Here is a 24825-nt window from a genome sequence, read left to right as displayed (position 1 = left end):
TTCAAAATGACTTTATTCATGATGTTTAAACACACATTTCCAGATTCAAGATTCATTTTTGATGCATACTGATAAATTAGTAAAAAAAAAAAAAAAGAAAAAAATTCTAATTTAATAAATTATTGTCTTTTTTCTGATTATAATTATTATTTAGTTATAATTTGGTTTATTCACAGGGCTGTGAATTTTTTATTTATGTCACCAACGAATATATTGTGTGAGGGGAAAAAATAGCACCTCGAAGCCACAATAAAACATTATTTTAGATGCTCCACGACCTCCAGAATCAATAAGTGTTTTGTTTCAGCTCAGTGACTGCGGGCAGGGCCTTTGAGAAACAGTAATTAACAAAGAATGGCTTTTCAATTAAGGCCACAATGGAGACTGTCTCATTAAGATTTGCATGATTTTTGGACCAGGAATGCAAATGAAGACGCAATTTGCGCACGGTCTGCTGTTCCTATTGTGCGCCCCCCCCCCCCCCCCCCCACACACACACACAGGTAAAATAATATTCACAGGTCATTAAAAAAAAATGTAATTGTAAAAGTGCTATTGCCACTTACTGTACTTTATAGTTTTAATCTAGTGTTCCTGGTGGCAAGGGTGACTTATTTGAACCATAGGTAATTATTTTCTGTAAACCAACGTCAATAGATTGCGGTTATTTTTTGAAATAGTGTAAACATTTTTATATTTATTATTGGGTGATGAATTTCTTTACTTCTCATCAACACCCAGAGATAGTATTTTATGGTCATTTGCATATGGCTGTAACATAGTTAATAATATGTTGCACTTACAAATAACAGATTTTTACATTTAAAATCTTCTTAAATGGTTTCCAGAACTACTTTATTCTCAAGCATCTGGATGATCCAGCATAAATAAAACAGAATGTACAATTTTCTTGTTCGACTCCGCATTAGTAATTTTTACCCCAATAAATCAGCGTAGAGCAACAGGTCTAAAGCATAGTGTACACAAATGGTTAGCTGAACCTGAAACCAACATGATGGTTTTATTGTTTATTTTTCTGAGCTCTTCAATATTATGAATTTCTATTATTATTATAAAAAAAAAAACATAGACAAAAAAAAAAAGTAATGGTCAACAATATGAATGTATCTATGTGTGTATTACATTTCACTATATATATGTATGAACGTATGTATATGTATGTGATGAATAAACCTCTTGAATCTTGAATGTGGCCGATGAGAAGGAGGGCTGGCTCTGCATAACTGGAATGCTATAAATGCTCACCAAAAATGATCCGAGCATGCGGAGGATTATCAGTTTCTCTGGTAACTTGAGAGGACTTACGAGTGCAAGGTCTGCAAATCCCGTAATTATTTTAACGTTGGCCCTCGCAACCACGAGAGGGAGGGAGAGGGAGAGGGAGAGATAGAGAGAGAGAGAGAGAGAGAGAGAGAGAGAGAGAGAGAGAGAGAGAGAGAGATGGGAATGGAGGAGGGAGACAAACAGTTGGGACTCACCCGACATGGGTTGGAACAGTGTAGATCACCTCTTCCCATGGACCCTGCATCAAAAGTAATGAAAGCGGCTCAATTCAGTGATTAGGTGGAGACACTGTCAGTCAGCCCTTTCCGAAAGAAGCAAAACACACGCTCAGAGTACAGCAGCTTCATTGACCCTGCGTTATTCAGTTATCCAGGGCGCACGGACGGGTTTTTGTTTTCTCTTCGTGGAGTGCTTGTTACACGTCAGGGTGGATGCGGGGCCTAATGGGGAGTGTCGCGACGCCGCCTCGGCTCTAACACGGCGATTTGTGTGTTTCCCTTTCATAGTGACACAGAGATGCAACCCGACAGTGACTCAAGCCTTTCCTTCGGAATGCAACCGTCCACGTTGGGTTTTTTTGGGGGTTTTTTGTCTGTTTTTTTTTCCGGGGTTGAGACAACACGCATGGCGATGTTGGCCTCCTGCAGCTATATCTGTGCGGAATGCGTCAAACATGGAGCTCTTTTTTCCCCGACAGACCAAGCATGTCCTTCCTCATTATGCTCCCGCGTCGGCAGAGCCAGGCCAAGGCTGCTGACACAGGCCCCGGTGTAATCTCCTTAACCCGCCACTGTCACAAGCAGACAAGGCGTGACCACCCAACAACTCTCCTCTCCGTCTCACTTAACCAAGAGGAAGAGTTTGCACAGCACCAACAAGCCGCTCTCGGGGTTATGGCTGCTTATCTCTAATGGATGCATATTGTAAACACATCTTTTTTTTCTTTCAAGTAGTATGCTTAACCCATTCCTGTGTGCGTGTGTGCGTGTGCGTGTGTGTGTGTGTTTGTGTGTGTGTATGTGTGTGTGTGTGTGTGTGTGTGTGTATGTCTCTGTGCGCGCGTGTGTATCTGTGTGTGTGCGTGTTCATGTGTGCGTGTGTCTGTGTGTGTGTGTGTGTGTGTGTATGTGTGTGTGTGTGTGCGTGTGTGTGTGCTTAACCCGTTCCTGTGTGTGTGTGTGTGTCAGTGTGTGTGTGTGTGTGTATGTGTGTGTGCGCGCGTGTATGTGCGTTTGTGTGCGCGTGTGTGTGTGTGGTGCACGCGTGCACTCATAGAATGAATGGCTGTTCCAGAGTCACTCGAGTGTGGGGGGTATAAAGTTGAAAATTCATCCGCCCACACGGGATTATTGTCCAATGAAGCTAAAAGCTAATGGAAATGATACGGCAGAAATGGACACTGGTGGAAGTGTTTCCTATGAATATACAGTGATTACGAGCTTTGATGGACTCGTTCCTGAAACAATTACCCCCTCAACGTTTACCCAGATTGTGGCAGACATTCCAATTAAGACATTTGGTATATGACGCGTTAAATGAAAAAGAAAATGCTAAATGACTCCGAATTATACGATCATATGCACCGGGAGCTAATTTCATTTCAGTTTTAATTAAGCAGAAAATTTCAATGAATATGGTGTCTCGCTTCCGAGCCGCCGAGTTTAGGCCGGATTAAAAAGAGCCATTGTCCAAGAATAAGGAAGTAACACGAGCACCTCTGTGTTTGCTTAGGGAACAAAGTCCGCTGCCTTAACCTGCTCGACCAAAACACCCCTCAGAAGAGAAGCCGTAATCCCTGCGATCTGCATTCAAGCTGCGCGCTGTTTGCTATGGAAGACTAATTCGTGATAATAGGTGTTTTATGATAGGTCATAATCCGACTTTAAAGGCTTTTTTATCAGAGGTTCTGTAAATCACGCCTTGAGAGGTGCCTACCGCTCGGATTATTGGCTGCTTTAAACGGCCGCCAGCGCGAGGATGTTTTTTTTTCTGTTTGAGAACACCTGACCGCAAGTGACATTATCAGCCATCTCTATAGGACGATCATTTTAAAGGCCTTCATTGCTCGTCCGGCTAATTACGGCGCTCATTATTTCCCCGTGTATCTTTTGAATCATTGCCATGTTTTACAGTTTGCCAAAATCAATGGAAACTTTAGTCCCTTTTTGTTTGGAAGATAGTGCTGAATGGCGAGTTTTTTGCATTGCGCTGTGCCCTGGCGAGCAGCCCTCTTTTGTTTTAGCCATAATTGAGATCCACCTAATCAAGCCGCTTTTGAAGAATGTAACAGTCCCTTTGTCTCACATTCATTAGTTAAAGATAATATTGTGGGGATGCACAATTAATTTGCAGAGTGTAACTTTAATTAATTAAATAGACCCAATTTTGTATATGATTAATGTCGCCAAGTTGTTATCTGTATTCATCCCCCAAATGAATATGTAATAGGAATAGGTTGTGCATTAATTGCCAAAAATTGGCTTTTAAGCACCCACAGCTAAGTTAGGCAATTACAAAAGATAATTTATTAAAATGTGGAAAATAAGAAACAAACATGTATAAATTGATGTATTAATCATGCGTGCCATTGCAAGTAATCTGCCTCTGATGGGTGGGGGAAATGACAAATCTTTGTTGTGTGCACAGCACTCGATAAAGGAGATTGTGGTCATAAATTTAGTCCCAGTCAAGGTCTCATTAAAACAGGCATAATTTAATTAAGAGTTAGCCATCGCCCTCCAACTATATTAATTACCTTGAGCATGACGAGATGGGTGCGACGATTAGCTGCGGCTTTCATTACAGCCGCACAGCAAACTGAGGTGAGGGGAGCCGTGTTGACATGATAATGGATCGGCCGGCCTGAGTTTGGTCACCTTGCCCGAGGTGAGAGGGTTGAGCCCCCCCTCAGAGACGTGAGGTAGAGTGATCCCCTCCTCATAGGGGTAAGGTAGAGCGACCCCCCCCACCCACACAGGGGTGAGGCAGAGGACTCTGCTGCTCCTCAGGGAACTCCACGTCAGGGCTCTGTTTACACAGAGAACACCAGAGTGACAATCCTTTTTTTTTTTTTTTTTTTTTTTTTAATGGATGGATCCACCCAACAGACCATAGGGACGTGTGCCTATATGTGGTGCTTTCAGTTCTTTTAATTCAGGTAAAAATGACCAAAAATATATATATACATAATTAAATGACAGTCCACATTTAGATTATGGCTAAATATATGTGGTAATAAAAAATGTATTTTTTAAAAACATTTAATAAAAATAATTTTAGATAGGCCAGTGACCTAAACTAAAGACTAGATCAAACGTCAAAATTCGGTATAGTGAACTAAAATCTCTACAATCTCATAGTCTCTACGCAATGCCCAAGTGCAGCACTCAAAATATGTGACAGGCAGAGTCTGTCGATATGTAAAAAGTAAAATTAGGGTATTAAAATTCTATAATGCTCCTAGCCACAGGTTCCTTGCAGTCTCTATAATTTCCCTCTTGAATGCTTTGTGATCGTAGCTGTTGCAGAGTTAATTTCTGAGCTGCCAAGAAAGGAAACCTTGTCCATGTGTACGTGCCATTAAAATAAAATAAAAAATCTTTGGGTTTTTTTGTACATTTTTTACTTGAATTGACTTCAATTGTAGTATTCAAATAGTGCCTTGCTTAACCTAGTTTAACCTTCATTAACCCAATCGTGCATTTAAGGACAGCTGACTAGCCTTAGTTATGCATCATGTTAAATGCATGCATACTTACACACGTGCACACACACACACACACACACACACACACACACACACACAGACACACACACACACACACACACACATACACATACACACACACACACACACACACACACACACACACACACACACACACACACACACACACACACACACACACACACACACACACACACAAGAGATAGCTCAATGCCCCATAGAAGGATGTGTCAATGGAACATACAACATGTTGCCGCTACACTGGAGCGATTTCTCCCGGCGTAGTTCCTTTTCCTCCTTGACAGCAGGACAAAGACACGCAGCCATGACTATCTGGAGGCGAGCGCTCATTCTCGCTTTCATCTTTTCTCTCTTTCAGTCGCTCTCTCGCTCACACAGGCAAACACTGACGTACGTGCTTGGACAAACACATGATGTTCGGCCTTGACCCACTGAGGGATCTGATGTCAGCCGGTCAACAGTTTGAGTCGCTTCGTACACTGATGAAATTAAAAATGATGTGAATGAATGAATGACTGAATGATTTAATACATTTTCTTTCTTTAAAATATTTGTTTTGTCATACTGTAAAGTTGAGTCGATTTTTTTGTCATCTTTCCGTAATTTTACTATTTGAAATGGATTCGCCATCTCCAAACCTCTATCCCTCTATGCTAACGTGCTTTGCATTTAAATTAATTATTGTAAAATAGTATCTGTGCACAACAAGTGTTTGCATGTATAAATATAAAAAATGAACAAGCTGTGAAACTTATAATATATCAGTACATTTGAAATCCCATGTGTATCCCTCTGTGAAATTTGACACCATGCTAAAGTGGATAGAAGCTGCAGAAACAGATACCCTGAGAAGCATGGGAAGCTTCGTACACCATCTCCCTAAAATCCACTCCGCCCCCCAGTCTCTCTCCCCCTCTTCAGTAGCTAACCTCCTCCCGCTCTGGCCAGAAAATCCAAGACACTCACCCAGCTCTGACCAGGCGACACAGGGCTGCGGCGTCCCGATCCCCCTGACAGTCCGTGCACAGAGACTCCTTCAGCTGCCGGCTGTCATCGTCAGGCTGGATGGAAGGCCCAGTGGAAAAAAACAAACGGGCATGACTGAGGCGATGCCATCCAGAGCCCGGAGCCTCGCCTCGGACTCAAAACCCCGGCCACAGAGATGAGGAGCATCGCGGTAGCCCCGGCGGCAGAGAAAAGAGTGAGAGAGAACCGATGCGGGGCTCCGGCGTGGCGGTGCACACTGCAGCCTCGTTCTCCCTGCAGTGGGACCCATCTCATTCAGCCAAGATTGCTTCATACAAAAGTTGACAATGCACCAGTGAAAGCCATTGTTGATATTCAACATTTTTTAAATAGCTGAACAGAATAGACAACATGGCAGGCCGCAAAACTTGGCAAGGGAAACTGACCCGGAGCTTTCCTGTTTGAAAGGGCTGCCGTGCAGGGCTAAAAGGAGAGAGAGCTGCTGGGTAAAAGGGAGCTGCTGTGAAAAGGGCTCAAAAAACAAAACATCTCCCATCCCGGGAGAATAGAACACAATGCCTTCTGTGTGGACGGCCAGGGACAATCACCTTGCGCGGCCACAAGCATATCTGCATGACCAAGAAAAAGCAGGACATTAAAATAAATACAATCAGATTCTTGTGAAAACGGCATATTGCATTTGTTATATTTTCAAACCCTGGACTCACCCAATTACCCGAGAAAAAACCCTGTTCAAAGTTAATAAATACATAGTGTGCAGCCTTTTTGCATACATGGCAGAAACAATATTTATGTTTGGTACTTAAGCATAAATGGTGTCGATTAGATTATAAAGCAGGAAGCCATCTAGTTCGCTGCTGTTGCAGATGATGGTGATACTGGCGTGTCCTGACAGTTGTAAGTGTTCCATCTCTGTCATTGTCACGGTGACAACTGTGCAGAATGATGTTGACATTTCAGACGCCATTAGCTCCATCTGTCAAAGGGTGAGAAGAGAGCTGCTTGTGCCTTAGAGTTCAGTATACTGTGTGCATGTGTGTGCGTGGGTGGACATGCGCGCATCCCTGCACCACCCCGGTAGAAGCCACTAATTGCAACTCATGTTATTGTAATTGACATGTAATTAAGAAAGAATATTTTTGTATTTGTAGATTTTTCTTTTTGTATTTATCCTCTACTTAGAATGGCCATTCGGTGAAGAGTCAGTTCTCTGTCTAGGCAATGCATTAAATATTGTTTAAAATATTAAATATTACTTTTAATTCAATTCAAACATTATTTCCTCCCCATCAATTAGACTAGTTTATGCTGAAAACCACAACAACAAAGCCCAAGGGACGGCCTATCCCTCAGGTTAATTGTTAATTCATTTCTATTAAATATCGAGGCCCTAACCAGGCTAGGGCAATATGACTGTCTAACCATGAATATGACTGTTTCGGTTAGAGTTAGGGTTAGACTACCCCTAACCCTAATTCTGTTGGTTACTAATATAGTCGTTTTTGAGTAGAGCTTTTACTTATACTTGAGTGATGAATTAAGCAAATTCCCACACTTTTGAGTGACCATTTCAACACTTTCAACACAAATTTTATTTAGGTGCTATATTTGATACGCTATGGTACTTCTTCCATCCATTTTCTTATTACTTATCCAGGTCCATGTCACGGAGGCAACTTCCTCCAGCATTTCCCGGGGGATTCTGAGTCTTTCCCATGCCAGCTGAGAGATGACAATGGTGCTTCTTCGGTATACATTTTCAATACCTCTGTAGAATGCGTTGCAGCCTTCAGGCAGATAGAGTCGTATTTCGTGTATCCTTGAGAAGTGCCTTTAGGCCCTTGTGTGATTAATGTGGCTTGTAGACCTTACTGGAGGAAACAGCTCCAGTAAAAGGGAACGGACCCTCCCCAGTTAGGGCTGTGTAAATCTATCCACGTTCTCAGGAGCATATCATATTACCTTAGAGCCACACTGACAGAGAAGGCATAGCCAAAGCACTAAAATATCTACGCCGTACAATTAGTTCTGTCATTACTAATCCATTGTTGCAATTTCTCAATCTGACCCAGCACCTGGGGATGCACAAGCCAGTGCATTCTTAGTGCTGTTCTCAAGCCAAGATAAATGGTGAGGGTTGCATCAGGATTGTTGGTTGGTCTAATGAGTAACAGGTTAAAATACCCATCCCCACACACACTCGGGAGAGAGAAGCCCTGTCATGACTTGTGTCCATCTGCTCTGGGGCTTATTCTATCAAGCCCCATCTCCACAATAAACTTGTGTGTTTTCTACAACCCCTTCATCTGTGTCTCTGTGCCTGAGGTACCTGAACACGGCACTTGGGTGGAGCGTGGTAGGCGAATCTGCCACAGATTGGCAAAGGGAGAAAGCTGGCTGATATGGTGAAGAGAAGAAAGGTAGATATACTGTATCTGCAAGAGACCAGGTGGAAGGGGAGAAAGGCCAGGAGCATCAGAGATGGGTTCAAACTGTTCTACCATGGTGTTGATGGGAGGAGAAATGAGGTAGGGGTAATCCTGAAAGAAGAGTATGTCAAGAGTGTGTTGGAGGCAAAGAAAGTGTCAGACAGAGTGATCAGTATGAAGCTGTAAAGTGAAGGTGTGATGATGAATGTTGTCAGCGCATATATCCCCCAATTTGGATGTAAGATAGAAGAGAAAGAACAATTCTGGAGTGAGTTGGATGAAGTGGTAGAGAGTGTACCCAAGGAGGAGAGAGTGGTGATTGGAGCTGACTTCAATGGGCTTGTTGGTGAAGGAAACAGAGGTGATGAGGAGGTGATGGGTAGGTAAAGTGTCAAGGAGAGGAATGTGGAAGGACAGATGGTAGTGGATTCAGCGAAAAAGATGGAAATGGCTGTGGTGAATACGTACGTGTCAGTTCCGCCTGCCACACGCCACCCGAGTGGCATTTTCAGGGCCCTCCGACACAGAGACACTGGCAATGGGGTTGAAAACACATCCATTTTAGAAAGTGGGCAAGGTGGAACAGGCCTCGAGCAGCTGGAAAGCATGTAATAACAAGGGTTCCTTTGTGTCTGTGTGTGGGGATGGGGGTTTTACCTGTTGCTCGTTGATTACTCTAACGAGCAACAGGCGAACAACCACTCTGATCCTGGGGCCAATTACGTAGATCCAAGACAGGTGTGGCTGCTTAAACCACACCACCCCCACACCACAGCACAGAGTGATTAGAGTGGAGGAAAGTGCACACAGGTGGACTATGTCTTACGCAGAAGGTGCAACCTGAAAGACATTTGAGACTGCAAGGTGGTGGCAGGGGAGAAAGTAGCTTGATGTCGGATGATGATCTGTAGTATGACTTTGGAGATCAAGAAGCTAAAGAGCGCATCTTTCTCAGGATAAAATGGTGGAAGTTAAAGAAGGAAGACTAAGGCAGGCACTGGGTGGTAGAGAAGATTTGCCAGGTGGCTGGGCAACTACTGCAGAAGTGGAAAGGGAGACAGCTAGGAAGATACTTGGTGTGTCATCTGGACAGAGGAAGGAAAAGAGAGAGACTTGGTGGTGGAATGAGGAAGTAGAGGAAAGTATATGTGGGAAGAGGTTGGCGAAGAAGAAGTGAGATAGCCAGAGAGATGAAGAAAGTAGACAGGAGTGCAAGGAAAGGCGGTGTAGGGCAAAGAGAGAGGTGGCGAAGGCTACAGAAAAGGCGTATGTCGAGTTTCCTAAGAAGTTGGACACTAAGGATGGAGAAAAGGACTTGTTGGCTAGACACAGGGACCGAGCTGAGAAGAATGTGCAGCAGGTTAGGGTGATGAAGGATAGAGATGGAAATGTGCTGACAAGCGAGGAGAGTGTGTTGAGAAGGTGGAAGGAGTACTTTGAGGGGCTGATGAATGAAGAAAATAGGAGAGCGAGAAGGTTGGATGCTGTGGGGATAGTGAATCAGGAAGTGTGGTGGATTAACAAGGATTTAGTGAGGACAGCTATGAAGAGGATGAAGAGTGGAAAGGCAGCTGGTCGACATAACATACCTGTGCAAGCATGGAGATGTTTAGGAGAGATGGCAGTGGAGTTTTTAACAAGATTGATTGACGCAATCTTGTAAAAGTGAGCGGATGTCTGAGGAGTGGAGAAGCAGCGTACTGGTACAGATTTTCAAGAATAAGGGTGATTTGCAGAGCTGTAGACACTATAGAGGTATACAGTTGATCTTGTTGAGAGGTGATGTTTAGTGAGCAGCAGTATGGTTTCAGCCAGGAAAGAGCACTACAGATGCGATGTTTGCTTTGAGAATGTTGATGGAGAAGTATCAGAGAAGGCCAGAAGGAGTTGCATTGTGTCCTAGTGGCAGAGAAAGGTGGACAGACGAGATCAGGCAGGAGTTGCCGCGGACTATGAAGTTCGCAGATGACACTGTGATCCGTGGTAAGATGAGGGAGCGGGTTGAGGAGAGCCTGGAGAGACATGCATGTGTGTGAATGAGAGGAGGGACAGCGGCATGGTGAGGATGCAAGGAGTAGAGGTGGCAAAGGTGGAGGAGTTTAAATAGGTGGGGTCAACTGTCCGAAGTAACGGAGAGTGCTGAAGAGAGGTGGAGAAGAGAGTGCAGGTGCAGAGTGTCGGGAGTGATTTGCGACAGAAGGGTCCCGGTAAGGGTGAAGATTAACAAGATGGTGGTGAGACCAGCTATGTTGCTTGGTTTTGAGGCGGTGGGACTGACGAAAAGACAGGAGGCGGCGCTGGAGGTGGCAGAGTCGAAGGAGCTGAGATTTTCACTGCGACGAGAATGGACAGGATTGGGAATGAGTGTGTGAGAGGGACGTCTCAGGTTGGACGGTTTCGGAGACAAAGCGAGAGAGGCGAGATTGAGATGGTTTGGACATTGCACGGAGGAGAGATGCTTCGTATATCGGGAGAAGGATGCTGAAGATGGAGCTGCCAGGCGAGAGGAAAAGAGGAAGGCCAAAGAGGAGGTTTACAGCGTGGATGCGGTGAGGGAGGACATCCAGGTGATAACAGAAGAAGACGCCAGAGGACAGGAGGAGATGGAGACGGGTGATCCGCCATGGCGACCGTTAACGGGAGCGGCCGAAAGAAGAAGCAGTTGAAACTCCTCAACCACAAAGCCCTGAAGTGATATCAAGTGGAGCTTGTGAAGATAAATCTCAGATATTATCGCACGCCCCTGAAACACGAGGATGAGGAGGCTGAAGAAGTGTAACTGCATTGTAATTACATTGATCAGGTTGAAGTTTCAGCTTCGAAGGAGGAGTTCCGGCCCATATAATCTAAAAGGTGAATCAACGTTTGGCCGAGAGACTGAGAGCGAAAAAGAAAGCGAGCGAGAGAGAGAGAGAGAGAAAGAGAGAGCGAGAGAGAGAGAGAGGGAGAGAGAGAGAAAGAGAGAGACCGGGCAAAGTAAAGCACGGGAGAGACTGAGCAACCTGTGGAGCCTTTGCTGGAAATCCACATCAGCTCCACCCATCACACATTATTAGCCGCCATCAAAGCACAAATTTTACTCTAGCATTACACCGCCTCCCTGCAGCTCCTCCCTCCCCTGCTGGGCTTGGACGGCGCAGCCTGGTGGGAAAACGACATTCAACCCCCCCCCCCCCCACCCCCCCTTTTAGGCAAAATTGGCAAATGACAGTTCTCCACCTCTCAGATTTCGGGAAGTGAAAGGTACCGCCGCCGCCCATCAGAGACTCAGAGAAAAGCCGGGAGCCGCTGGAAGGTCAAGCCGGGGGGGGAGGAGTGAATCGGGGGGGCCAAGGGGTGGGCTGAGCCGGGGTTAACCGTCTCCCTTGTCCCGCTCGGTTATAGGGGCGACGGACAGGTACACGGAGAAAGGGGAGAGGAACGCCTACTCTGCAGATCAATGGAGCTTCCCTGTGACCAGCAAGAGGAGTTGACCTTAACACACCCAACCCCCCCCTCCAACCCACCCCTCCGATATTCCCGCCCTACCCATTGTGGCTGAGCTGTGCTGACAGATGAGAATACAGTATGTCTGCCCCCATGAAGGTCAATAGCAGCAAGGGGGCAACCCGTCAAGAGAGAAACAGAGAGAAACCACACACACACACACACACACACACACACACACACATGCTGACATATGACACATGTGTACAGTGCAGGTCAGAGATCTCTTCCCAAAGAGAAAGTACATCTCTTAACTGGAAGAAACCCATTAAGAAGGAAGAGGTGTTGCAAAAGTGTTGCATCTGAGTCCCGAGAGGCTAAACAGGACACGTGAAACGGAAATGTTCAAATCAAATCTGACACAATCAGCACAGTGAACCCGGTTAAAGTCGTCAACCGCGGATCAAACCCTCGTGTACCTCCCGCAGGGGATTTTCTTTTGAGCATTGGAGGGGAAAAAAATTGACCACTTAAACTTAAAGGTTTGAAATGTCCTTTTTGGGTTGTGTGACGAATGCATTTCATTGTACTCCCGGGTCATGACACGGTTACACCGACAAATAGGGGAGTCCGAACTGGGCTGATTAAAGCGGAAAGGAATCACTAAAAATCCGGGTTACAAGGTGCTGCGCCGCCGCGCTAATAAGCGAAGCGGCGTGCCAAGTAGGCGCGCAAACAAAACACACGCACGCATACGCCACCAACAAAAGAAAGTCTTTCCTCCGCGTTTCGCAGTGACACATGGGGAGAAGACACAGAACATATTGTGTTGGACACTAACCGGCGCTCTGACTGAATGGTACTCTTACTGCTAATTAAGTGCTAATGGCGGTTCCCCCTGCGGAGAATACTAATTAATGCTCCATTCTTCCGACGGCTGAGCGTGTACTCCAACACCGCCTAATGAGGGGAGGCAGGTACGTCTTCTTCCAGGCCGGGTTAATAAGCGTGAGGCCTAGGAGGGAGCGCCGAATCGGGGGGGTTCCTGTTCACTAATCTTAGTGTACTCCCACCCCCCCCTTCCCCAACACACACACACACACACACACACACACACACACACACACACACACACACACACACACGCACTCAGACAACACACACAATGAACTACTGTGGTAATGAAAGGCTTTGCCACATCAATTCAGACAGTAGGCCGGCTTCAGGAATCAAAATGGAGACCACCACCCCGAATATAATGTCACGGCATCTGTACTGGTTTGAAGATAAACGTTTATGCAGACTAAACCGTAGATGACAAAACCAACAAACATGTATTTTGGGTGATCCATCACCAAAGTCTTTGCTTCAGTGCATAGGGTGGCGTTGAGAAAGTACCCATCTGCTAGATCATAAGTAGTATACATACCCTCATAATAATAATAATAATAATAATAATAATAATAATAATAATAATAATAATAATAATAATAATAATAATAATAATAATGATAATAATAAAATAAATAATAATGATAAAAATCAAATAAATAAATAATAATAATAATAATGATAATAATAATAATAATAATAATAATAATAACAATAATAATAATAATGGCTTGCATTTCTATAGCGCCATTCAATGGACCCAAGGATGGTTTAGACATAAGAGTATCCTGGTAAAAGTAAAATTTCCAAACCTAATTATTCAAGCTTATGATATTAAAGGCACCCAAGCATCAAAATTAAATGTACACATTGAGCACCACGGCTTCATATTTGGGCATAAAAAATATACATGTTCCATCATAACGTCCTCACCTCTGTTGGTTAAGCTTCAATTGGGGTTAATGTTGAAGGTCCAGGTTAGGTTCCAATGATTAATGTTATCGTCACCACGATCAAACTTCAAACTTCCAAAGAAGGTGAACCCTCTTAAACAAACACATTGCATTGCTTGTTTGAAAAAATAAAATGATAATACATTGCAGTATTGGAGTAATTGGAGTATTTTGTCACTTTTCACCCCTGCGCATCGGCTCGAAAAAGTTTAGTATCTCACTTTGATATAATATATTTATAAATACCACTTTATAGACACCACCTCATGCAAATCAGGCCACGTATAAGTCCTGAATAGCTGCTAAGTCTGTACCTTCCCCATGGAGGCTAATTACAGACTGGAAAGTGCTGATGCCTCTTGGAAAAAAACAACTTCAGTTCGATATAGTTCCCAGCTTCCTGAGGGTGTGCAGCCCGCTGAGAAATAAATAAATACATAACCTGTTTGGAGGCGGGCAGCCTGGGAATCAGATTCAAAGTGCCAAAGAATGGACTCCGGTGAGAGCATGCAGGCGAGTGTGCGCGCGTAAACACAGATTGAGGATGGTATTGGAATTACCTGAGTGAGATAATGGCGGTGCATTAGATTAACTTTCATTCCTTAAATGCAACACATTTAGGCAATCTTGTCCCCGAAAAACATGTCAGTGTCTGAAAGGCCCCCCTCTCGCTATCAGGAGCCTCTGGTCCCCCACACTGAGGCAGCTGGCAAGTCGCTAGCGTTGACTGTCAAAACGCAGCGCCAGATCTAGTTATAAAATAATTGAATTTTCATATCAGAGGGGACCAGAGTCCCAGCAGACAATAGGACTGCTGAGTCCTCTCTGATATTGGCTCGGGCCCTTTGCCACGCGCATGAAATCAGTATGTTAATGTTCCGGGGTTTTCTTTTTTTAAGGGCACTTGTGCTCTCGCAATGTACTACCGATGCGGTTAGAAAAAAAAAATAAAAAAATTTGCAACTATTGATAAGTAGGTAGCGACAAACCCTTCGACCCCCCCACCCCCACCCCCACCCATCCTCCCACCCAGCACCCCCCCCCCCCCCCCCTCGCTTTTCCCAAAACCCAGCGAGGCTCTAGACGTTCCCGCACCCCCATCCTCCACCATTATTAAAATTGTAATTTATTTTTCTAAATCAGAATGACAGCTTGCTTTCTTTTCTCTGCAGCAGACGGTGAATCACCGAGCTTTAATTACTTTCGTAACTTTGCTGACCCTGTGAGCGTGCGCTCCTGCCACAGAAAATGGGACCTCTAACAAAGGCCCTCCACAGCCACAGCCGCCTCTGTTCGCTCCAAACATGCAAAAAATTGATCAAGCTCTGTATTTTTCAAGAAATTTTGTTAACATTTCACCTCCTATCTTTTCTATATTACACCCAAACTCCCTCGCATGCAACAGTCCAACACCCCCCCAGCCCCCCCCATCTCCTGGTCCCAAAAGAAACTGAGTGAACCAGATAACAACCTTATTTTAATTATATTCTCTCTCTCTCTCTCTCTCTCTCTCTCTCTCTCTCTCTCTCTCTCTCTCTCTCTATCGCAACCTTTATATATATATATATATATTTTTTTTTTTTATATTTATATATATATTTATATATATATATATATATTTTTTTTTTAAATATATATTTATATATTTATATATACATTATATATTTATATATATATGTATATACAGTGTATATATATATATATATATATACAGTATATACAGTAGATGTTCATTTGATGATCTTACAGCACTTTGGCTTACAGCGATCAGGGTCAAACCCAACGTCTAACCACTAACCCTTCCTGACCGGAGTTAATGGCACGGACCACACCTGCATTTAGGTGGAGAGGAATGGCTCCTGAACCGCCGACAAAACAAGACGTGACATCAATGTGAGAGAGACGAATCCGTCGCTTCAGAAGTGAAAGCGAAAGTCGTACACGCCGTGAATCCTTCTCGTTTTTAGAGTTCAAATGTGTTCCCCGCCCCCCTCGGCGGAGCGCCCGTATACTGACATTAGCGCCGCTGTCTGTCTTATTAGAAGCTAATACGGTGTAATCCCCGCTATCGCTCTCACCTTCCCAGCGGCCCAGCTCCGGTTCGGGGTGTGCTGCCGGTGTGAACCAGGGGTTGGGCCGGCACGGTTGCTCTTTCCTTGACTGCCTGATAATTGAATGAGCGATTATCCCTCCCATTAATAGACAATGATACAAAAAGCACTGCCATATGTAGGGAATATTAATGAGTGGCTGCAGCGGCCCAGATAAGAGAAGCCAGACGCAGTAGCTGTAATAGGGGTTAAAACAATTTGCCAGGAGTGCCAGGAGCCCCTCGCCTGCACCCGCCTGCCCCCCCTGCCCCCCCCTCCAGCTCGCCGGCTCCACTCCTTGTCCCCGCAGCCTTCACGCCTTTCGCAGGACTAATCTCGCCCCCTTTTCCGACCACCCCCCATGGCCTGACTTGTGCTCGGCCCTGACCTCGCCGCCGCCAAGGCCGAGCCCACCATTGTGCGGGAGGGCGCAACCAGGGTCACTCGGAGACAGAGTGACACGCTCACGGTGGTGAGCAGAAGGTCGTCAGTATTTATATGCGACATTTTTGCAAAGGGGAGGAGAACGATGCTTTTTTAAATTTACGCATTGTAGGTCGCCGTCCTTCGCCGCTGCGGTTTTGGAAGTTCTCACGTACATGAGTGTCAACACCTTGGCTTCAGCTTTTTTGGTTTTGCCACGCCGCCTCTTTATAACAACAAATATAACATGTTTTTCCCCGGTGTAATGATGACATATTAGAGAAAGTGGGAGCCTGGAGAGTAGGCGCGGAGGACCCTATGTGTCACAAGAGCCTATATCAAAAATCCAGACACATCACATTTCATTATTTTCTGAAAAGGCTGGAGAGAGCAAGGCAGGTGAAACAGTTCATGAATCGGCATGCCAATCAATATCTACCATCTATTAGCATTGGAAAGCAATATTTGCCCTTTTACCTTGCAATAATTGTGCTTAATGCTGTGAAGTACCTTATCATAGGTCTGACGGCGAAAGAAAGGCCAGTTACCATGGCGACTGTGAAAGCCATTGGTTTCCTTTTCAGCAGAATAATGAACTTCTCTCCTCTGTATGTCACTCTTCCACTCCACTCTCAGCCTCTCCGATTAAATTGGAGTCCGTGCGTCCTTGAAATCCCTCATCTCTGCCTCATAATTTGCCAAACAAGAAGAGAAGACAGAGAAATGTTACACACTCATGAAATGCTTCACTCTGGGAACAGACCATCTTGAAAATATTAGCCAAGGAAATTGTGCATATGCACATGCATACTCCTACTTGCTATAAATGACACTTTAAAGTTATAGTATAACATCTAAATACAATTTATTCAATTCGAATGAATTGTTTCAGATTACGTTTAATGGTTTAATAAAGGTGAAATTAAAAAAAAAACCTACTAGGGTTGCACCAATTGGGCTGAAATAAGATGATCCCTATTGTTGTATAATCATTAATACTCATAACATTTTCCGCCTGTGTGGCTGATAATAATAAAACGGACTGTTACTTCCATTCATTTGTCCTTTACACAATGGGTATAATTTGAGGGGTGCAGGATGACTGAAAATTGCATATTTATGTTCGAAATGCGTTTGAAATGCTTCGTTTCACACTGCTTAAAAAAAATAATTTATATATATATATATATATATATATATATATATATATATATATATATATATATTGCGTTTTAAAGCTACATGTTCAAAAAAGCATTTTTTTTTTTACCTCTTCTATTTGAGAGAATTTTTTTTTAAATGTATAATGTCGTGACTTCAAGAGTGATTTTCGTTGTGGAGTCCACGAACACCTAAAAACTCAGGAACTCATTGGTTCTTGTGCATTTTCGACCCAATGGTGAATTTAAAATAATCTATTATATGATCCTCGGATGTAGAAAAAATATATATATTTTTTACTCTTAGGAAATAAACGAGAGAACTATTGGAAATTAAAATAAACTGAATTAGGATTATATCGGTAATACATGGTAAATCGTTTTCGTATAACCATTCCTAATTATATGAACATATTTGTATATATTAATATATTTATTACTAGGTGTACCAATGAACAACATGCTCCTTATTATCGAACATTATTAGGCTGTGAAACCGCAACATGGATATTTTGAGAAATATAGCTGTAATGAAATACATTTTTCTTCTTCTTTTGCTTCTTCTGCTGCTTCTCTATTTGGTTCGTACGAAACGATAAATACATGTGATATATATATATATATTATTTTAATATCTAAGATTATTATTTTTTAATAAAAAAATAAATGTAATCAATTCTATTTTTGCATCTTAAATCTCGATTTCTAAATCATTTTAAGCAATGCAATTATTTTGATGTAAAAATAAATACCGACCCAATCTGTGACATGATGACATATGACCCTCGAAATATATTTTATTTCCAGTTATAATATATCATTTATTTGACGTGGCGATGTAAAGATCGCCACGGGAAACCAGACGCTGGTTTATTTTGTTGAAATATTTGAAACGTGAGCCAAAGGTCATTTCATTTCCGCGGAAATTATTTGTGCATTTTTATTTTTATTTTATTTTTTTCGTAGCGGCTGAATTGCCTCTGATACGGAGTTGCGTTATTTTTAAATCACGAGTGTCCGCCTTCGACTCGTACTTTCGCCTCTCCTACCTGACGCCGTCTGAAGGCCTCCCTGACACCCTCGTTCCGCCGGGGGGCGCGAGTGAGCTGGCACGGAGACCTTGCAAAACGCCATTCATGCAGATGTTAATTGTCTGCGCTTTGTACACTATCATATCCTTGAATATCTTGTAGCTCCAGCGTTGTTATTCCCCTTTCCCTCGGACAGCTTGGTCCGAAAGTAGAATTATTTTGCAAAAAAAAAAAAAAAAAAAAAAAACATTTGAAAAAAAGGAAGAAAACAGCACAACATAGCAATGGCACACTGCTTTGTTTTATCGTCAGGTGCTCTTTGAACAGGTAGAAATGCAAATAATTAGCACGGAGTTATCCAGAGTTATGCCTTCAGCTCAGCAGAGCACTCTCGTCTTAGTGGAAAAAAATATTAAAAAAAACAACAACTTTACAAGGTTGTTTGAATAATCAGGTTTATCTCTATCTATAAACCGCACGGTGGCGCAGTGCATCATATGGGGTTTCCTTCGCCTAACGTCAGTCCAGACCCCCACCAAAAACATGCACACATCATCGTCGGACCAGCGATGGACACTCGTCACCAGGTCCCCGGGCGCTTCCACGAAGGCTGCCCACTGCTCATGGCTGTGCCCCCGGAGGAAGGACAAGCCAAGGATGGGTCAAATGCAGAGGCCTCATTTCACCGGCCTCCATCCAAAGCATGTGCATGTGTGTGTGTGTGTGTGTGTGTGTGCATAAGTTGAAGTGTGGTGTGCTGTGTGACAATCAAAGATTCTTCTTCATGTCAGAAAATTAATCTGGTATTTCATGTATGTATTAAGTATGTATCCCATGCTTACTTGTGTAATTACTTGGAGTTTTAGCATAATTGTTTCCCCTGACATATACAAATAACATGGTGTGTAAAAAGCATGCATTAATGATCTGGTTTCGTGGTAACGTGGCCTGCTACAGTGCATGGTTTCCTCCGCATTGAAACACAGACACTCTTCTAATTGTTCATACTTCATCGTAAGATCTGATGGGAAATGGCAGCAACATTTATTTTGGGGGGCGGACAACTTTTTTATCATTTCAACACCAAAGCCTTCCAGCACACCTCAAGGACTTTGACACACTCACATGGCACAGCACAAATACATAGGGCCACACAGCACAGATTTATACCATAAAAAAAAAACACCCATAAAAACTAGCATCGGAGTTATTGTAGAAACTCTACAGCGATGAAGCAAGGAGAACACCATTCCAACACCGCCTTTCAATCCCTCAAGGGGGTGGTGCAGGCAAATCCCTTGTTATTGGCTTTTTTTTTTTTTTTTTTTTTTTTTAATGTAGTGTGGGCCCCTTGGAAAGAGAGCCACTTGTCCGGCCGTCTTGGTTCCTTCACGTTTCCTGCCTCCCTCGCAGCGAGGGGATGGAGAGACAGCTGCGGGGCTGAGTGATAAAACAGCTGGAGCTCTGCAGCTCCCTTGGCTGCAGACGCAACTTTCTGGGTTTACTCACGTTGTTTTGTTAATATCGCGCAAAAGAATCAACTTACAACTGAGTCATGCCTCGGTCCGCTCCAGCAACAACACACATTGGTCATTTTGACAAGATGAAATTAATGAGAAAAAAAACAAAACACAAAATCACCCAAATCTGATGGAAAGATTGGCATGCAACGTCAAAGGAGATGGGGTTACATCCGTATGGGGAAACGTGCCAATATGGAGAGAATAACATCAACATTACGGCAGCACGAAAAAAGCTTTAAACCTCTGGTCGTACACTGTTATCTTACACTCCGTGGTTCGGTCTAGGTGGTGAGTCACCCTCAACCTGTATCTTTACCGCAACGTGGCCGTGTGTCAGTTTTTGTCGACGCATCTTTAATCCAAAGGCACTTAAATTAATACGGTTTGATCAATACTTAGCGGGAAGCTTTTCCCTTCATCTATGGCTTACAATATATTTCCTAAGCCTTCCTTTGTGTTTGCAGGAAGAGCCTGCAAAAGGCACAGAGTAAGTCCTCTTACTCGTGTTGTCGGTGTTTCAAATTGGCCACGGTGTCCTGAGAGGGACTTGGTGGAGGATATACAGTATACAGACATTGTGGAGTGGTGACATATACAGTATATTATGGATACAAGATGCCCTTATAGTGCGATGGTGGCACTATTTCTTGAGCAGCAGTCCTCGAGTGCAAAACAACACAATCAATGTCGCCCGAGAGTCGCTCCTTCCATCGCTCAAGCGCTCCCATTGGCTTCGGGTCCCGCGCCCTTACAGACCAAAGCGACGTCGCGGTTAATGTTCGGTCGCACGGATTGACTGGAATTGGTTGGCTTCCGTCCCGTGAGAGCCGCGATCAGCTTGGAGCGGTAGTGATCCCCTGCTAGAAAATACAGGATGGGGTCGATGCAGCTGTTGACGCTCGCCAGCGGCCTGGTGATCTTGTAGGTGAAGTTGACGACGTTGAGGAATCGACAGTTGAGACCCAGCACGCGGGAGGTGTAATAGAGGGTCCGGGTGACGTGAAACGGCACGAAACACACGGCGAACACCACCAGCACCACCACGATCAGCTTGATGGACTTCTGGCGGGAGGAGGCTCCCTGCGGCCCGCTGGACGCCAGGTGCCTGGGCCGGCACAGCGCCCGGGCCATCAGGCAGTAGCACGCCACGATGACCAGGAAGGGGATCCCGAACAGCAGAACCATCACCACGGAGCTGTAGTCCACATACTCCTCGAAGGCCCCCTGGCTGGTGGTGTCGTGGCACAGCGTGTCGTTGTCGCGCCGCGACGTGGTGACGAAGACGATGTTGGGCACCAGGCACGCCGTCACCGCCGCCCACACCAGGCAGCACACCGCGTGGGCGTGGCGCGACTTGATCAGGTTGCGGGCCTTGATGGGGTGGCAGATGCCGAGGTAGCGGTGCACGCTGATGCAGGTGAGGAACAGGATGCTGCAGTAGAGGTTCGCGTAGAAGAGGAAGCGCACCGCCTTGCAGGCCGCCACGCCGAAGGGCCAGTGGCTGCGGTTGGCGTAGTAGTAGATGAGGGTGGGCAGGGAGAGGACGTAGAGGAAGTCTGACAGCGCCAGGTGGAACATGTACACCGTGCTGGTGTTCCACGGACGCATTTTCTTGAGGAACATCCACAGGGCCACGGAGTTGAGCACCAGGCCGACCACAAACACCAGGCTGTAGGACACGGGCAGCAAGATGTACTTGAACTCCTCGTTGAAGCGGCAGCTGGAGTTGAAGTACGTGGTGAACACCGTTGACTGGTTCAGTCCAACGTGTTTGTTGGGGACAATGTCCATGATGGGTCTTCAGAGAGGGGCAACCTATGAAACAAAGTAGAATTAAAACAACCAGGAATTAATGAAATAAAAAAATTATCAGAAGGACTTTTATATATTTGTTTGTTTGTTTGTTTGTTGTACTTTTATTAATTCATGTGTATTATATTTTGAAAATATATACAGTATATATGTGTTATTATATGAGTGAATAATAAATACATACAGTACATAAATATATATAAAAATATATAATTACCATTGTTATTATTATTTTTATTATTATTATTATTATTATTATTATTATTATTATTAGTATTAGTATTAGTATTATTAGTATTATTATTATTATTATAAATATAGGTACATAATAGGGCATGCTTACATATATTGTAGACCATGGTTATCTAATATATATGTATATATGTATAGATTTTAATGATTGAATTTTTTCTATCTTTAATAATTGTATTAAATAAAACGCCAAAGTAAGACTTGCTGATATGTAGTGCGGACACACACACACAAGGGTTGACGTGACATTTTTGTCAACTCACCCGAACCGCGGTCCAGTTGTCCCGAGGAGCTCGAAGCAGTTCGCGCCTCAGCTACTTTTCATGCGCGGGTCCGGTCCTCTGTACTCTCACATTCTCCACCCACAAATCCTCAAAATCGCAGAAGGCGCACAGCTAAACCTTGACATGCGTCCTCCTCCGACGGCGCCCATGTAGCTCGGGGACGCACGGTCGCGCTCCGGAGCGTCCACAACTGACTGTAATCGGAAGAGGAATTGCTGAGCGGTGCGTTTGAAAGCGGCGCTGAAAGTGCTCCGTCTGCCCCTCCACGCCAGCGGTCCCAAGAGCCGCGGGGTCTTAAAGTGGTAATCCGTGAGACTATTTGGTGTAAAAAAAATAAAAAATAAAAACAAATAATAATAATAATAATTATAATAATAATTTTAGAAAGTCATATTTGATAACTTCTTTAGCCGGCACTTTATAAGAAACAGCCATTCAATGTATTCGCATTACGCACGTTCTCCTCTGTGTGCCGTTTCCGTTGTTGGTGGCGGGGTCCACCTTTCCCCGGCAAGGAGTGAAAGGCAGCTGCATTGAATTTTGAGCTTGCTATGGTCAGCGAACTGTCAATAGGGATGAACATTCACACACACACCCCCCCCACACTTCCCAAAAAAAGGAAAGATTTCCCCAACTCAAGTGACCAAGAAAAAACGGCAATCACGCGATGCTGCAATCAAATTTTGTATTAAAGAATGCGACCAGGGAGAGGGTAAATCAATAACTAGACATTGCCCAACTAGAAGGGTATTAGTTGATATCGTTTTTAAAAGACAATTCTCAATCGATAAATCTAAAACACAATCAGAATTTAAGTGGCGTTACCGCAGAATAAGTCATGGATCATCCATTTACCAATAAAAAGTTGTTATTACGAAGTTAATACAAACTATTGGTATGAAAATGGCAATTCCGATGGAAATTAAATGTCAAAATAAAGACAAAATTTAACTCATGTTTAGTTCCACTGCAATGTCTTACTTGAGGATTTTAAAGGTTTATTGCCTCAACTGCAAATTCAAACATGGATGAATACTTGCATCGCTTTAAATGCGACCGCTACAAGTTATACTGTTGTTGTGGGATTATTGCACATTATTGTGGGAACGGGAATTGGATGGTGGATGTGTCTTCTTCAAAATTTATGTCATCCCAGAATGTCTTTATACTGCCGTGATAAAGCTATAAAGAAAGGTTATATAATAAAAAAGAGAAGTAGATTGAATGGAAAGACCTGCTGTGCGTGCATGTTACTTGAGAAAACTTCATTTTTCTTTCGATTACAAGTGTGGGCTCTGAAAAATAAAGATCTTATTCACACACTCACCAAAGTGGAAAGATTTTCATAGATTTAAACTATAATCTTGTTAAGCCGTAAACATACAGTACATGGCCTGTTTTTCACCGACTGTTCAACATTTATTGAAAGAGAGGTGCTGTTTATTTGATTTCCCTGAAGAGTAGAGTTTCGCCGGTTTAGAGTGTGTGTGGGTCACATGAGTTCTTCCTGTGAGAGCACAGTCAACGCTGCGACATCCTGAGGTTCATGAAACTCAGTTTCATGAACCTCAGCTCTGTATGGGCAAGATCAATCAATACCAGAAACCACCCACTACAAGCACAGGGAAATGTATGTGTGTGTGTGTGTGTGTGTGTGTGTGTGTGTGTGTGTGTGGGCGCGCAAGCATGTGTGTGTGTGTGTGTATGCGTGTGTATGCGTGCACGTGCGTGTGCATGCGTGCGTGGGTGTGTCCGTGGGTGTGTGCATGTGTGTGTGCGGCTGTAACCCCAGTCCACGCAGTGTGTGTTTTGGTATGCAGGGGTCAGTACAGCGGCAGTGATGTTGGCCACCGTGTGCATGGGTCAGTTCACTACATTGAGCATGTTTATGTACTTCAAAGCCGCTGTAATGGTATTTTTGGTCCATGTGTTCTCCATGTGTACTGCCTCGTGAGGTGAGTGTGTACTATGGTTTCACTTGTTGTTTGTTATTGTGCATGTGTGTGTGTGTGTGTGTGTGTGTGTGTGTGTGTGTGTGTGTGTGTGTGCATGTGTGTGTGCGTGTGTCACTGTGGCAGTGGTTGGAATGTGAGTGGGACACAGCATGACGCGGCTTGTTCCTCTTCAGAAACCCTCGGGGAGAGCGTGGTTCTTCCGATATCCGCAGAGACAACCATGGACGGACTGTGAAGGAAAACCATGGAAAGCCACGGAACAACGGAGGGAAGGGACGGGAGCAACGGGATTAAACTGCTATTGGATATTGGAAACCTGATACCAGACTGAAACCAGTAGTGATATCCCCAATTTCCCCCCATTTGATTGTGTTCTCCCACCTTTAAATGAATATGTTTTTTGATGTATTTTGTTTTCAAACTTTTTTTTATTCTTTGGACACCAGTTTAACAAACCTGCCCTGCAGGTTTGTTAAACATGCGTGTCAGGGAGCCAAGGGATGTGTTGGTTCATGAATTAATTAGTAACCACAACCAGTGAACCTAACAAACGTGA

General features: G+C 44.0%; 1 protein-coding gene across 1 annotated transcript; it reads right to left on the bottom strand.

Annotated features, from left to right (window-relative positions):
• Positions 1 to 19226: 19226 nt before the first annotated feature.
• Positions 19227 to 22431, bottom strand: LOC307235672 (P2Y purinoceptor 4). Its single transcript, XM_080007831.1, has 2 exons — positions 22294 to 22431; positions 19227 to 21781 (listed from the first exon to the last, which is right to left on the bottom strand). Exon 2 carries the CDS (start codon positions 21755 to 21757, stop codon positions 20681 to 20683), a length of 1077 nt encoding a protein of 358 aa, XP_079863957.1. The 5' UTR covers positions 21758 to 21781; positions 22294 to 22431; the 3' UTR covers positions 19227 to 20680.
• Between the last annotated feature and the right edge of the window lie 2394 nt (positions 22432 to 24825).

Source organism: Zeus faber (assembly GCF_960531495.2).
Source record: "Zeus faber genome assembly, chromosome: 10".
NCBI classification, from domain to species: domain Eukaryota; kingdom Metazoa; phylum Chordata; class Actinopteri; order Zeiformes; family Zeidae; genus Zeus; species Zeus faber.
Note: the sequence above shows the minus strand (reverse complement) of the source record. Positions and strands in the feature narration are given on the sequence as shown.